General features: G+C 40.9%; 1 protein-coding gene across 2 annotated transcripts in view; it reads left to right on the forward strand.

The window, feature by feature from the left end:
* The window catches only part of LOC122806611 (mucin-3A-like), a 391,121-nt gene that overhangs the window by 69,385 nt on the left and 304,358 nt on the right, over nucleotides 1-17,378 (forward strand). For both annotated transcript variants that reach the window (XM_044077178.1, XM_044077177.1), the window contains exons 3-4: nucleotides 1-3,822; nucleotides 3,913-4,064. The exon at nucleotides 1-3,822 is cut by the window's left edge and continues 511 nt beyond it. In XM_044077178.1, the coding sequence (XP_043933113.1) occupies nucleotides 612-3,822; nucleotides 3,913-4,064 (3,363 nt within the window). In that variant the 5' untranslated portion in view covers nucleotides 1-611. The remainder of the gene's footprint in view (nucleotides 3,823-3,912; nucleotides 4,065-17,378) is intronic.

The raw sequence follows: 17,378 nt of genomic DNA on the forward strand, positions 1-17,378 counted from the left end.
TTCTTCAACAGTAAAGTCATCAGAGACTTCTGGAATGACATCAGCCATAGTGCCAGCATCACAAAATGGAAGTGCTATTACAACAGCAGCACCATTGCAAAGCTCTCAAAGTACCTTGCTAACTGCAAACCCATCAAACACATCTATGCTGACATCAACTTCAGTACCACAAGCTTCATCCCTTTCTTCTGTTAGTACTACTAATACAAGTAATCAGTTGAATACACAGACCCCAACCTCACTTGTTACAGCACCATCATCGCTGCTCACAGATAGCATTAGTGTTATAAATAACCTGTCAAGTCCAAGTTCAGCTGTTACATACATCATCATCATCATCCATAACCAGTATAAGTAATGTTATAACAGCTAACCAGTCAAGTACACAGCCCCTGACCACCGCTGTTACACCATCATCCTTAACCAGTGCAACTACTAGTCATACAGCTAACCAGTCAAATACACAGCCAACAACTTTATCAGTTACTGGCAATTCATTACTGTACAGTACAAGTAATGCTTCTACAAATAACCAAAGCAGTGCACCAATACCATCCTCATCTATTACTGCAGCATCAGCCATAACTAGTGTAAGTACTTCTGTTCCAGTTATGCAGGTTACAACACAAACATCACAGTATAACACAAGTACTACTGCTACAACTAACCAGTCAACTACACACACACCATCCTCAGCTGTTATGGAACCATCATCTACTTCCAATGTAAGTACTCTTGTTACAAGTAGCCAGAGAAGTACAGAGGTGCCATTTTCAGCTGTTGCAACTACATCATCTCTGCACAATGCAAGCACTAGTGTTACAACTAACCAGTCAAGTACACTCACACCATCCACAGCTGTTACAGCACCATTAATCACTTCCAATGTAAGTACTTCTACTACAACTAACCAGCCAAATACTCAGATGCCAAATTCAGCTGTTACAGCTACACCATCTCTGTACAATGCAAGCACTAGTGTTACAACTAACCAGTCAACTACACACACACCATCCCCAGCTATTACGGAACCATTAATGACTTCCAATGTAAGTACTCTCGTTACAAGTAACCAGACAAGTACACAGGTGCCATATTCAGCTGTTACGACATCATCGCTGTACAATGCAAGCACCAGTGTTACAACTAACCAGTCAACTACACATACACCATCCCCAGCTTTTACAGAACCATTAATCACTTCCAATGTAAGTACTTCTGTTACAAGTAACCAGACAAGTACACAGGTGCCATATTCAGCTGTTACGACATCATTGCTGTACAATGCAAGCACTAGTGTTACAACTTACCAGTCAAGTACACACACACCATCCCCAGCTGTTACAGAACCATTAATCACTTCCAATGTAAGTACTCCTGTTACAAGTAACCAGACAAGTATGCAGGTGCCAAATTCAGCTGTTACAGCTACATCATCACTGTACAATGCAAGCACGAGTGTTACAACTAACCAGTCAACTACCCACACACCATCCCCAGTTGTTACAGAACCATTAATCACTTCCAATGTAAGTACTCCTGTTACAAGTAATCAGTCAAGTACGCAGGTGCCATATTCAGCTGTTACAACTACATCATCTCTGTACAATGCAAGCACTAGTGTTACAACTAACCAGTCAACTACACACACACCATCCCCAGCTATTACGGAACCATTAATGACTTCCAATGTAAGTACTCTTGTTACAAGTAACCAGACAAGTACACAGGTGCCATATTCAGCCGTTACGACATCATCGCTGTACAATGCAAGCACTAGTGTTACAACTAACCAGTCAACTACACCCACACCATCCTCAGCTATTACAGAACCATTAATCATTTCCAATGTAAGTACTCCTATTACAAGTAACCAGACAAGTATGCAGGTGCCAAATTCAGCTGTTACAGCTACATCATCACTGTACAATGTAAGCACGAGTGTTACAACTAACCAGTCAACTACACACACACCTTCCCCAGCTGTTACAGAACCATTAATCACTTCCAATGTAAGTACTCTCGTTACAAGTAACCAGACAAGTACACAAGTGCCATATTCAGCTGTTACGACATCATCGCTGTACAATGCAAGCACTAGTGTTACAACTAACCAGTCAACTACACACACACCATCCCCAGCTATTACAGAACCATTAATGACTTCCAATGTAAGTACTCTCGTTACAAGTAACCAGACAAGTACACAGGTGCCATATTCAGCTGTTACGACATCATCGCTGTACAATGCAAGCACTAGTGTTACAACTAACCAGTCAACTACACACACACCATCCCCAGCTGTTACAGAGCCATTAATCACTTCCAATGTAAGTACTCCTGTTACAAGTAACCAGACAAGTGCACAGGTGCCATATTCAGCTGTTACGACATCATTGCTGTACAATGCAAGCACTAGTGTTACAACTAACCAGTCAAGTACACACACACCATCCCCAGCTATTACAGAACCATTAATGACTTCCAATGTAAGTACTCCTGTTACAAGTAACCAGACAAGTACACAGGTGCCATATTCAGCTGTTACGACATCATTGCTGTACAATGCAAGCACTAGTGTTATAACTAACCAGTCAAGTACACACACACCATCCCCAGCTGTTACAGAACCATTAATCACTTCCAATGTAAGTACTCCTGTTACAAGTAACCAGACAAGTATGCAGGTGCCAAATTCAGCTGTTACGACATCATCGCTGTACAATGCAAGCACTAGTGTTACAACTAACCAGTCAACTACACACACACCATCCCCAGCTGTTACAGAACCATTAATCACTTCCAATGTAAGTACTCCTGTTACAAGTAACCAGACAAGTACGCAGGTGCCATATTCAGCTGTTACAACTACATCATCATTATACAATGCAAGCATTAGTGTTACAACTAACCAGTCAAGTACACACACACCATCCTCAGCTGTTATGGAATCATTAATCACTTCCAATGTAAGTACTCCTTTTACAAGTAACCAGACAAGTACGCAGGCACCATATTCAGCTGTTATGTCTACATCATCGCTGTACAATGCAAGCACTAGTGTTACAACTAACCAGTCAAGTACACTCACACCATCCACAGCTGTTACAGAACCAGTAGTCACTTCCAATGTAAGTACTCCTGCTACAAGTAACCAGACAAGTACGCAGGTGCCATATTCATCTGTTACGGCAACATCAGTGCTGTACAATGCAAGCACTAGTGTTGCAACTAACCAGTCAAGTACACTCACACCAACCCCAGCTGTTACACAATCATTAATCACTTCCAATGTTAGTACTCCTGTTGCAAGTAACCAGACAAGTATGCAGGTGCCAGATTCAGCTGTTACAACTACGTCATCACTGTACAATGCAAGCACTAGTGTTACAACTAACCAGTCAAGTACACATGCACCATCCTCAGCTGTTACAGAACCATTAATGACTTCCAATGTAAGTAATCCTGTTACAAGTAACCAGACAAGTACTCAAGTGCCATATTCAACTGTTACGAATACATCATCGCTGTACAATGCAAGCACTAGTGTTGCAACTAACCAGTCAACTACACTCACGCCATCCTCAGCTGTTACAGAACCACTAAGCACTTCCAATATAAGTACTCCTGTTACAAGTAACCAGACAAATACGCAGGTGCCATATTCAGCTGTTACTACTACATCATCCCTGCAAAATACAAGTACAGCTATTACAACTAACCAGTCAACTCCACAGATGCTGGCTACAAATGCTACACTGTCAGTAACCAGTGCAAGTACGTTTGTAGTAACGATATTCTCCAGCTCAACAGCACCAACAAGTAAGTGACACTCTTGGCTGCTGTTATTCTTCTTTGAGGACCAATTGTATAATATTTTTTCTAAATGTAATTTCTGCAATTTCTTTATAGGTGTTTCTACAGTACAGACCACTGCCAGCGATCCAGATGCTAATAGAACACAAGATTTAGCATTTAGAATCTACAACAAGGAATATTCACCTTTTCTAAATAACTCATCTTCATCAGAGTTTAAAAACCTTGAAAATGAAACCATTTCTGCAGTAAGTGTATTTAGTTTGCTTAAGTCCATTCTATATAAATCAGCATACATGAAAACATATGATATTTCAGTTTATTAAATGAGAAAACATTGATTACATTATTTATTTATTTATATAAAACTGTTTGCTGGAGTAATTCACTAGGTACTTACTTCACGTTTATCCCAGGTTCGTGAAAAGTATAAAAAAAAGAAATACAGTACAACACACAATTCAAAGTTAGTGAAATGCTAGGGTTGACAAGATAGAGTTAAAGACTTCAAAGTTATTTGGAATATATCAGCTTTCAAGTATCCTGGGAACACATACTGTACATAGGCTTTATATAAAATGTTCCATGTATGGAGTATTTCACAATTCAAGAGCATGAAGTCCTGTTAAGGACATGGAGTCAATCATTCAATGATTATATTTACAAGTGACATTTTCCTTAATTTCTGAAGAAGTTTACTAGTTAGATTCTCACTGTTTTGTATCTGGAAATCCTCTTAATATGGGAGGGCGGTTATCTCAGACTTCTGGTACTAAGATTGAGATGTATTGGTTACTGCTATTCATAGAGGCTATATTGGGTAGTGGCCCTTGTCAGTCTATCAGACAGACAGGATCCAATTTTGGCTGTGAAGAATCAGTGATGGATGCAGTTGGACCATACTTCTTAACTCTCCAGATTTTCTCAGAATGTCCAGATTTTTGCCTCATATTTTTGTCTGTTCCTCCTAAAATTTGTAGTTTTCTGGCAAGCAATCCAGGACTGAAGTCACAAAATAATGACAGATATTTGAGTTTCAGGCTTCCTATCCTTCCAAAAATTAATCTGCTAACGTAAAAGCTAGTATTCTATCAATGTTCTAAGTGTATAAAAGCAATATTTAAAATTTGCCCTCATTTTTGGGCCTTTGTCCCGCATTATTTTTGGCTTTGTCCAGATTTCTTGAGCTAAGAGGTTAAGACGTATGCATTAGACAGCCATTTGATGACATTATTATTCAGGACAAATATTTCAAAAAAGATCAGGAGGAGATCATTGTCAATGTGGTCAGAAATTTTAGTAAAGGTCTGCTAGGGACTTGTTAAACCACTCTTTGCCTCCGTGACAGGATGTCATCAGAGTTCATAGTGCATTGAACCAGAATCAGTTTGGTGCCTGAAAAAATATTGTATTTTTGAATGTCTTTACATGATTGCACAGACATATTTTTTCTAATATGTTCTTAATACTGGAAGACTGGATACCCATCTGCAGCCTGTGGCTGGTTTATATGCTCTTTTTAAAACAAGCTTGACTGTACCATTTCCAGATATATGGAAAGATGGGATGCCTTGTTCAATAATAAGGTCATTCATGTCATGGAGGGGATACATAATAGGGGGCATACCATTGCATTAACCAAAACCAGAGGCAATGGTAAACTTGTATTTAATCGTTTTCTTTATAAGTTAGGTTTTCACTATAATTTCTTGATATCATTTTAAAGCAGAACATTTGAAGGTAAGGTACATAAGCGTGAGGAGTTAGATTTATGGGGTGAGGGTGGATTCAAAAGGAAAATCATTGCTATTTACAAATGCTACTCTGGAATAAGGCACCTTCAGTTTTGGTTAACTTGGTATCTTCATGTGGCAGAGTGAATTTCTTTTCAGATATGATTTGGTTTCTTAGTTAATCTGGCCTGCAAGTTGTAATAAAATATTACTTTGCAGTGGCATACATGGTTTGGCTAGGTCTTGAAAAGGTATACTACTATCATGAGTACTTATATATTAACCATTTTGTCATCTCAACAGGATTCGTTTTGGAGGTTTAGAAGTGATTTTAGCTCCCTGCTCATCCACATGTTACTTTTTGCTTTCTTTAGTCAAATGGTGAGCGGAAATAGACTAGTCTGTAGGCAATCAGATTGCCATTGAGTATTCTGCTGTTTAATTGTCAACTTAAGTATTGCAAACTGATGAGCAGTCAGGTATAGTTATCCTGTGTAAAGAATGGATATATATTGTATATTTCTATTGCTTGCATTTTTTAATGGAATAGTCCAAATGGCCATGCAAAATGGTCCTTTTCAGTGAAGGCCCAGTTAGAAAAGCTCCAAAAACATTATAATAGATGTCAGGAATTTAATCAAACATTATACATACTCTAAAAATTGTAAGATAAACACATCAGTTAATAACATAATTAGTGCACATGGTTAGATAAAAAAATACGATTGAAATGTTAATTACATTTTACATTTTAGAGAGTTTATATATATATATATATATATATATATATATATATATATATATATATATTTTTTTTTTTTTTTTAATTTTTTTGTTTTGTCTATCCTGTGTTGACTGGGTTACTCCAACTAGGCTAGTGACTTCTTTTCAGGGGAGACCGATGGTAGTATTTATTCTACTAGAAGAAAATTAGCCATGACACTGGGGAACTTCCCCTACTCTTCATACGGACAATTGCATGGGTACACAATTCAATATGGAGCTTCTTGTCATGCGTTCCAAGCTTGAAGCCGGCTCGAAGAAGCAGGAAGCATTGAGGAGAAGGAAAGTGTTATACTTGCTATGGAGAAGGAAAATGCTGTCAATTGAAGAGATGTTGAAGCTAACATGATGGAGGAGGAGTTGGAAGATGCCAAGAAGGAGGTGAATGGAAGCAATAATGTAAAAAAGGTGAAGGGAGGTGAAAAATGGGCAGAGGATGGCACAATCCTGGATTCCGAAGATATTTTTCAGCAAAGTCTGTTTGCAAAGGATATTTCTACAACAGAATGTGTTATTACAACCCTCCAATCAGAAGAGCTGTGGGATGTCTACTTAAAAGAATCACAAGATCAAAGTGAGCCAGAAAGCGAAAAGGCAGCATCATGGAGAGAGATAATGGAAAGAATTCAAGAGAATGAAAATACACACGAGAAAAAAAAGAAAGAGATCGTACACACAGACAGTTAGAGAGGGTGAAAGAAAAGAAGGAAAAATGTAGAAATTAGAAGAACATTTTGTGTAGGATAAGCAACAAGATGGAGAAGGAACTAGACAGGTATGAGGCATGGGACAGTGTCATAGCACCACTGGGAATATAACCCAGACATGGGACAGTGTCATAGCACCACTGGGAATATAACCCAAAGAGGTAAGAGCCTTTATTTGTAGTGAAAAGGATACATTCTGTGTCATTCTGTTTAAAGAGGCTAAACATATGGAAAAATGTATAAAGCAATATAATAAAAGAAAAGACATCAATCAATGGAACTCGTGTAATACAGGCTTTTAATAGAGAAGCAAAAAGAAAGTGTTTGTGCAATTTAGAACTGAAATTGAAAGAGATGATTTGAAAGAGTATTTAAAGACTATATGTATAGACGTTTTGCATGTCACAAAAATATATGATAATAGAGGCTTATTTTTATTTTTTTATTTTACATTTGTTGACTGGGATAGTCCGACTGGATGCATGTCCATTTTCAGCGGAGGCCCGGGGAGAAAAACTTCAAGGGTAAGCAGATACAGCATTACATAATACCAGCATTACATATTACAAACAGACTATTTACAGAGATTACATAAGTAAGCAAGTTAAACAAGTTCCACAGGTTACAGTTAATCCTGAGCGCAAGTCAGGATTAAATTAAATTACACAGTAAACTGGTTAGCAGATTTTTACACATTCTAGGGAGAGTTAGCCAGGCTTGATACATTGACATAGCCAGTTAAGTGACAAATGTTGTTTGAGTCTAGTTTTAAATTGACCTAAGGTGGAAAGCAAGGTAAAATCAGCTGGAAGAGAGTTCCAGGATCTACTTACAGAGTTTGCAAAGAGAGAATCACCGGCTCTGTTATTAATTTTGCTAGTCTTATAGAAGGGAGGGGGGAATGTAATGTAATATGCAAAATGAAAAAAAATGTGCATTTATCTAATACAATTAACATTGAAGGAAACAAAGGTATGGTCAGATATTGGGGACAGCCTAAGACATGTTTTATACGTGGTAAGGATGTTCATTTAATTAACAACTGTAATAAAAGAAAATGTTTTATATGTGGAAAAATGGGACATGAAGCAAAGAAATGTGAATAGAAGTGTATAAAATGTGAAAAGATCAGTAATTCGTGAAAGGATTGTACAGAGCTAGAAAAACATACACAAGAAACAACATTAGTACAGGAACAAGTGAAAGATGAAATTGTATTAGACATTATAGAGGAAATACAAAATGAACAAGGGAATGAAGTCAAAGTAACAATGGATATGAAAGAGAGTGTGGATGAAACAGATAAGGAAATGAGGAAGAAGAAATAAGTAATTCAAGTGATGAAGGAAAAAGGAAAAAGGTAACAGCAAGAAACAAAAGAGGTTCCATACGGAAAAGAGTAAAAGACAGCAAACATGAGTTCAAAAATGTAACTCTAGGGGAGAACATAAAAGGAAAAGAATAAAGTTAAAATCCATTCATTACTGTAAGAATCTTAGCCATTAACATCAACAGAATGAAGAATATTCATCGTAGGCTAGGAGTATTAGAAAGGTGTATGACATTAGATATGGATATTATTGCATTTGATGACATTAGAATAATAGATGAAGAAAGAGAACAAATAAATGGTTTATGGGAAGGCAAAGCAATTTGGAATTTAGGAAAAGAAAAATGCTCTGCTATAGTCATCCTGTGTAAATAATGGATATATATTGCAGATTATACAATAGAACTCATTGGAAGAATACTAATATTAGACATAAGGTATAAAAATCAAGTTTATAGAGTAAATTACACGTTATAAACATACCTTACAGAAACAAGAGAAATCATGTTTAGAAAAATAATGGAGCATGCAAATTTAAATAGGCAAGTAATCATAATGGGGGTCTTTAATTGTGATTTAAGTCACAGATGTAAAGAAGGAGCAGATGCTAAAATAATTCTAGATATGATTAAATATAATAAAGTGTACTTATGGGAAAATAAGAATTGGGCATACAAAACAAAGCAATTTAAGTACCAAAATTGACTATTTTATAGTTTCAGACAGCTTGATTATATTACATCAAGGTTCTAAAATCACAGGATTTTCAGACCATTTATTCATATGGCTAGATATACAAGAAAAAAAGAATTATATAAAGATAGGCAAAGGAATAAAAACAATTAATGAATTAGAATTCAATGAACAGGCAAAGGACATAATACTGCAATTATGGCAAGAGCAAATACAAAGGAGAAATTTGTTAAAGACTAGATGAGATGGTGGATCAGTTTGAAACAAAAATATAGAAAAGAGGTATTAAAATGGCAAAAATTGAAAAGCCTACAGGAATTTGTAAGAAAATTAGTAACCAAATATTCAAAAACATAGCAAGTAATGGTGAAGAGTTTATAGAAAAAGAAGGAAAGCTGTATGAAATGAATCAAGAAAAAAATAAAAGATTGTTTAAACAAAATACTTTTTGCAAGGAAAAAATTAAGAAGCAGCACCATACTTAAGTAAAATGGTGAAAGAAAATACAAGAATAAGGAGAGACTTAAAAGATCAAAAAGGCAACGTAGTAAATAAATAACTGGGACAGGGACCTCCTACAGCAAATTGTTGAGCAGAGGAGAACCCTCTATAGTACAGACATTCTCAGCAAGTGACATTCCCCCGGATTCTTGAAAGCTTGCATGGCATGCAATATTGATACAGGAGCTCAAGCAGGCAATATGTCTGCTGTGCGATCTAGGAACAGCCTGCAGGGGCGTGCACAAGCAGTCCTGCACTAATCCTGCACGGACGAAGAACTTGTATGCAAATCACCCCATTTGCAGGAGAAATCCATGAAAATAAGGTGATTTTGCAATCCAGGAAGCTTGCAACCATCCGTGCAGGACTAGTGCTATCTGCAGAAATGTACTCGGTTAGTAACCGATTACATGTCTGCAAAATCCAAAACAGAACTGTGACAGCTCCAAATCAAGGCTGCATATCATGTAGCAAGTATACCAATGGCCAAGTATAAGGCCATTGGCATTCCAAATATAAAAAAGAATACAAAAATCAAGTTTTTTTTTTTAACTGATCTCGGCTGTTTAAACGTAGGTCAGTGGAGCCCAAATGGGATTGGGGGGAAATAACAAAATTAACCCAAATTAAGCATTCTAACTAAAATCAGTATTCTGCCATGCAAGTCAATAGCAGGCAGAAGACAACATGGCCAGTGAGTAGTGGTTGCTAAGGGGAGAGGCTCAGTGTGAGACATGTAACTATGCATTAGCAGGTAAGCCTATGCAAATGAGGTGAAGGATAGTGAATCCCAGTTTTTCCCAGCATGTGAGTCAGATCCCAACAGTGTAAGAGTAGGAATAGCTTGGTGCAAGCCTAGGAGTTAGGTGACATCATGGGGATGTGTGCCAGGCATACTGTAACTGGATTGGAGCCCTGTGGCTTGGGTTTGCTCCTAGGTTAGCACAGCTAAGCTAGGGGTATGTCTAAACCTGCCTAGCACTCTTTACAAAGTCTAAGCGGGTGTGTGTGCCATGCACCAGGTTTTATATGCAGAAAAAGAAGTTAAACCAGGAAATAGCATCAATGTGCACATTTGAGCACTCTGTGCAGTGCACACACGGACTTAAACAGGAAGGCAATGAGAAGGGAAACAGCAGTAGGAAGGTAATCAAGGAGAACTAGCTTAGCTGGCAGGTGAAATGTATAAGAACCAGCCAATTACACAGGCAGCAGACCAGCCCAGCCCAGAACACTACTATAAACTAAGCAAACATCTTCCCCTCTGATTTTTTCCACACTCTACACCACCAGTGTAAACTTTTAACACTCACAACAGCAAAATGATAGGGGCTGCAATACCTATCATACAACTGGTGGAAGAGGCTGAGGGTGGTGAGGATGTGAATGCTGTCACCCAATCCACAGTGAGGAGATGGAGAAGAGTGTACAGACCCAGAGTAACCTACCAACGGCTACATGAGCTGGAGATAGTGGAGCGCTATAGGGTGGACAGGGACCTCCTACAGCAAATTGTTGAGCAGAGGAGAACCCATCCCAGTGGATACCAAGGTATGTGTAGGCCTAAGAATACTAGCTACAAGTACCTTCCAAATCCCAACTGGGGATATAATGGGGATTTCACAGATATCGGCATCCAGGGTACTCCACCAGTTCCTGGATGCCATGTCAGCACATGTCTGTGAGCACATATATTTCCCTAACACACGTGAGGCGTTGGCCAGCAATATGCAAATGTTCCACCAAATAGCAGAATACCCTGAAGTAGTGCATGCTATAGACTGCACGCACATATGCATCAAAGCACCACCCGTTGAGCGGGTAGGGTCTACATCAACCGCAAGGGCTTCCCCTTCATCAACTGCCAGGTCATGTGCGATGCCCAGGGCATAATAATGAATGTGTGTGCTGGCTGCCTTGGAAGCTATCACAATTCCCACATCTGGCATCTGACACAGCTGTACCAGAGATTTGCTAATGGGGACATCCCCCACGGTCACCTAGTGGGGGATGCTGGATATGCACTGGAGCCGTGACTGATGACACCCATCAGAAATGCACACACACCCAAACAAGAACTCCATAATGAGGCACACGCACAGACCAGAAGTATAGTAAAGCATGTGTTTGGGCTGCTCAAGTCATGGTTCCAGTGCCTGGACACATCCGGTGCAGTCTTGCAGCACTCACCAGCTACATGTACCCAAATTGTCCTTGTATATGCCATGCTATACAATATGATCCTGCGGAAACAGCTGCAGCAGGAACAGCATGGGGCAGGGATACACAGCCCCCCACCACTGCCAAGGCCTGCACAGGCATAGAGTGACTTGGAGGAGGAAGAACCTGAGGCTGCCCCAGTAGGCAGAAAGAGGAGTGCCCAGTATGCCCTGGCCTTGGCAAAGAGGCAATGCATAGCACATACACTGACACAGGAGGGACCCAGGGAATAACACATCTCTTCGACTCTCACATACAGTAAAAGGGATGCCAAACAGTACACTACCTGTGCCTAACCATGTGTAGGGAGTGTACTATGTGCATCCGACATAGGCAGCCCTGCCGCACCACCCTCAATACTGGGACACCCACAAGGTAAGTGACTCACACATGCCAGTCGGGGAGGGTGACATATCCAACAACAGTCACAGCCAGCAGGACAGGTGTAGACAAATACAAACAAAGGCTGTGCTATGGCCTCTGAATGAGACCCATGACTAACCTCTCCCCCCAGGCCTACACAGACAGACTACAGCAGGTCAGGCAGTGGAATGTCAGTTCTCAAGAGTAGGAAGTCAGAAACAAATATGTAGGTAATTAAAAGCTAAGATCTGTAGTACACTGGTATGTCTGTAGCCAGCATGATAGGTAAGACTACAGACTGAAATGGAGTACCCAACATACCAGTACAGTCCTAGCAAATGTGTAGAACTGTGAGGTTTGCCCCCCATGCAACATAGAAATGTAGTCACAGTCAAGTGTGCCCTTCCCTCTATCCCACATAGAAATGTAGTAACAGTCAGGAGTGCCCCCCCATCCTGTGTAGAAAGTAGAAATAGTCAGGTGTGCCCCCCCCATCCTACGTAGACATATAGTAACAGTCAGGTGTGCCCCCCTCAATCCTGTGTAGAAATGTAGAAATAGTCAGGTGTGCCCCCTAGATCCTACATAGAAATATAGTAACAGTCAGGTGTGCCCCCCACAATCCTGTGTAGAAATGTAGAAATAGTCAGGTGTGCCCCCCATCCTATGTAGAGATGTAGTAACAGTCCATGCCAAATTATCAATGGATACCCTGCAGAGACAGCATGCTACCTGTAGGTGTACAACACAAAGGTCAGCACTGCAGTACAAACTATCTGGACTCAATCCACACATTCAGTACAGACGGCCATACTGGGCATGCCCACACACTTAGAGAAATAAAGGCAATGTCAGTCAACAACATACTGATAGGTCATACTGGGCGTGCTCACACACTTAAACACATGAAGGCCATGTCTGCACACACCAGTGGGCCAGACATATCTGTCAGCCACAGATGTTAGTGCAGACACTCCTCAGTTTACACCACTCATGCTTTGCACACACAGTGGATAGGACTGCATGCACATATGTAAGGACAACACACTATAATAAGCCAAAGGTAGACATACATAGATGTGTGGAAGAGGGTGACTGTGACAAGGAGCCATCCAGGGCTCTCCCATCCAGCACACAGCCAAAGGGCCACAACCACACGAGGGTCTGATGTCACACACTACAGATACTAGCCACAGGTAGCTGCAAGCATTACAGAGTATGTGGTGCACGTGCCGGCTGTGCAACATGACTGTTCAATGAAGTAGTCATCTAGCAGCTGTATACGTGTACCTGTGGAATATGACTCAGGCTGTGGCCGCATGTGGCATGTCAACCCCTAGATGAATGGGTTATGGCCCATGCACACACACTGCCCTCCACATAGCCCTACTGTGACAAGCCTGCTAAGGTCATCCACTGTGAAATACACCTTTGAGAGAGTTGTAGCCCAGTAATCTCTATGGCGCGTCAAATAAAGCTGTACTGCTGTACTGTAATAAACTAGTTAGGTAGGAGTGCTAATCCCAGACTTGGCAACTGTGTGCATGTGTGTGTCTGTCTGTCTCTGTCTGTGTAGAGAGCAATGCTTTTTAGGGTAGTTACACTCCCTACTATTCAAATGCTCAACTTTGGCAAGGCTGCTGATGTCATCCACCTATAAATAAACCTCTGGGAAGGTTGTAACCCAGTCATCTCTGTAGTGCATCCTGTAACTGCATACTGCTGTAGTGTGATTAACTAGTTAGATAGAAGTTCTAATCCCACACTTGGCAACTGTGTGTGAGTTTGTCTGTGTAGAAAGCAACGCTTTTTAGGGTAGTCACACTCCCTACAATTCAAATGCTCAACTTTAGCAAGGCTGCTGATGTCATCCACCTAGAAATACACCTCTGGGAAAATTGCAGCCCAGTAATATCCATAGTGCATGCTGTAACTGTGTACTCTTCTAGTGTGATAAAGTAATTAGGTGTTCTAATCCCAAACATGGCAAGTATGTGTGTGTTTGTGTGCATGTCTGCCTGTGTAGGGAGCAATGCTTTTTAGGGTAGTCACACTCCCTACAATTCAAATGCTCAACCTTGGCAAGGCCGCTGATGTCATCCACCCAGAAATACACCTCTGGGAAGGTTGTAACCCAGTAATCTCTATAGCGTGTGCCAAAACAGCGCACTGCTGTAGTGTGATTTAGAACTCTGTGAGGGTTCTATTTCCACCCATGACAATTCTAGATGTTTTGGGTGTGTTTCAATGTCTGTGTAGGGAGCAATGCATTATAGCCTAGTCACACTCAGTACATTTCAAATGCCTTACTTTGGCAATCCTGCTGATGTCATTCACTGTGAAATACACCTTTGGGGAAGAAGCTCTCCAGTCATCCCCGTGGTGTGTCCTATAGCAGCTCTATGCTATAATATGCTATAGACCTCTATTAGGGGTTCTATACCCACACATGTCGGTTGTGGATTTTTGTGTGTGTGTCACTGTCTGTGTAGGGAGCAATGCATTTTAGGCTAGTCGCACTCACTACAATTCAAATGTCCTACTTTGGCAATCCTGCTGATGTCATCCAATGTGATATACAGCTTTGGAGAAGGAATACTCCAGTAGTAATCTCCATGGTGTGTACTATAACTGTGTAGTGCTGTAGTGTAATAAACTAATTAGGTAGGGGTTCTACTCCCAGACATGACAGATGTCTGTGTTTGTAACTTATATCCTGTGTGTAGGTGGGTTTGGGTGTGTGACACCTGGGACCAATATAGAGCAGGTTTTGCAAATTTCTTATATGGTGGCCCTAGTATATATCATAGTGTCCACTGTACAGAGATAACAGATGTGAAATAGCTGAGAGGCTGGGGTGCAAATCCATACCCATGCATGTAACATCAACCCATGTCTCATACACACATGCACATGCCTAGGCAACAGCCAATATGTGTGTAGTACACTGCATATTGGCCACTGATAGTAACTAAGGAGTGATTACAGTGGACTACAGAGGGCATGGCACCCTGTCCATCTGTACAATAGGCACATACATGCAGACAGTGCACCTTCCCCATGTTCCCCAATGGACACCTGCAACACCTGTGATGCCATCACATGTGACTCACAAAGGATGTACCATGCCTGAAAACATGCCCTGTATGGACAGATGCCACTGACACCAGGGAATGCCATTAGCATGCTATCAATGTAGGTGCAGAGTAAACCTGGTGTTCATTACCAGTTCCCGCCACAGCTGGCTAAGACTGGCACATCTGATGATAATATGTGTACACAACATGGGCCAGATACCCCAGGTACAGTTCTACATGTCACTGTACATGCATGTGGGAGGTGTGCACATCCCAGGCATCATCCATGTCATGGACTAAGGAACACATACATGGCAAGCAATGCACAGAATTGGTAACACATAATAGTCACCCAGGAGACTTGATGGGGTATATAATACCCACCTGTGTGGGCAAATGCAGAAACTACAGCCCTGAGCCACAATGCGGACCATTGCCATGTGGCCTGATGCCAAGTTATACCCATCACCTAGCCTTGTATAGCCATCTGGCACAGTCAACCACCACACACCCATGCAGAAATGCACCCATGCATGTCAGTACTGGCACCCTGTGTTTTTTGTGTGTGTTGTATGATGCGTATGATCACAGCCATACTCACTACAACCCGCACTGGCAGAGTGAAGCATGCTGTCTGATGTCAGACACCTCCCCATACCCTTTGCCTATATAATCTCCATATAACCCATGTGGTGCATGTGATACCTGCACAGTAATGTGCTGTTGCAACGTAACTAGTGATGAGTTGTAATCCTGGCCCTGGCAAATGTGTCAATGTGTGTGAGTCCCTGTGAGAGTGTGGCTGTGTTGACACTGACACCTGTTCATGTGGACAGGCACATGAATGTCACCTACCATATAGCTACCATATCCCTGTTGCAGATGTCACTCACCATCACATATACGTTCTGAGGGCTCCACAACAGGTAACCTATGTGGCGCATACAATAATTGCATAGAACTGTGATAGCACTACATAGTCATCAGGGGTTTGATACCCTATGCTGGTAGGTGTGTGACACAAACATGCTTAAGTTTTACTCTCCCACCCCTCCCTGACTTGTCTTTGCCTCTGTCTGCCTTTCTCACTCCCTCTCTGGTGGATGTGGAGACCTACACCTGCTTTGCTTAGGCAGCAGCATGTGTATTTTAAGTGATGCTCATGAACAGCTGATGGCCTCTGCATGAATTGCAGCCCTCCCCTAGCTGATTGCATGTGGAACAGCTGCGGTAGCATTCCCATAGCCAATTGCATGGAGACACACTCCAATATCTAGGAACATCATGTTGTTGTTGGGCCTTTTCATTCACTCTGAGCAGGAACTAGATCTGTTGTTTGGCAAACAGCATCTCAGGTGGCTTGGGGATTTACCTCTAACAACATACACTGTGGAAACAGGGCAATACACAGGAGGGGGATGTGCCTAACCTGACTACAGATTGTAAGTGCTGCTATACTGCATTTGGAGTAATATTCATTTAACAGTGTGTGCGTGGATATGGCTATCATACATGTTTTGATACCTGCCATGTCAGTTCTATGTTTATAAGGTATCCCCATCTGTAGGGTTATCTGCAGACTGGGCAGTGTGTTGTGCCTTTGGTTTTGTGTGTTACCCATAGAGCATCTATCTTTGAATTGCAGAAGGTAGTGTGAGGATTGCAGTCTGTAGATGGTGAAAGCCGTGACAGTTACTGACTTCAAATCCTCATGGGATATATCTTGCAACAAGACCCTGTTACAACAGTAAATGTATGAGGTTATCACAGCAACATGTCAATATTGGCACTGTGTATGTGCTTCCAGCAACAGCTCTGTCAACCTTTGTACATATGTCGTGCTTTAAGAGGTGCATATGTGCTGTACACCATAATTAGTGTCATCATATCTGATAACAAGCCAGTGAGATAGACTGCTACATGTGTTATGTACAGTAGGGGTTATATTTGATGACATAACCTGGACATTCTGTGGATGTTTGTACAGTACTAAGGTCTGTGTACTTATGGTGAATGTCGACAGTGTGTGTGTATTGTTAATATGTACTTTAGCCTGTGTACAGACTATGGTAGATGTCATTGTTCTAGGTCCCTTCCTCTAATGTTACATGCTGCTCCAACGTATGTTACCGTATTGGCTTACATGTTTGTAGGG

The sequence above is a fragment of the Protopterus annectens genome, chromosome 7.part0 (genome assembly GCF_019279795.1).
Source record: "Protopterus annectens isolate FY-2018-M chromosome 7.part0, PAN1.0, whole genome shotgun sequence".
Taxonomy (NCBI): domain Eukaryota; kingdom Metazoa; phylum Chordata; order Ceratodontiformes; family Protopteridae; genus Protopterus; species Protopterus annectens.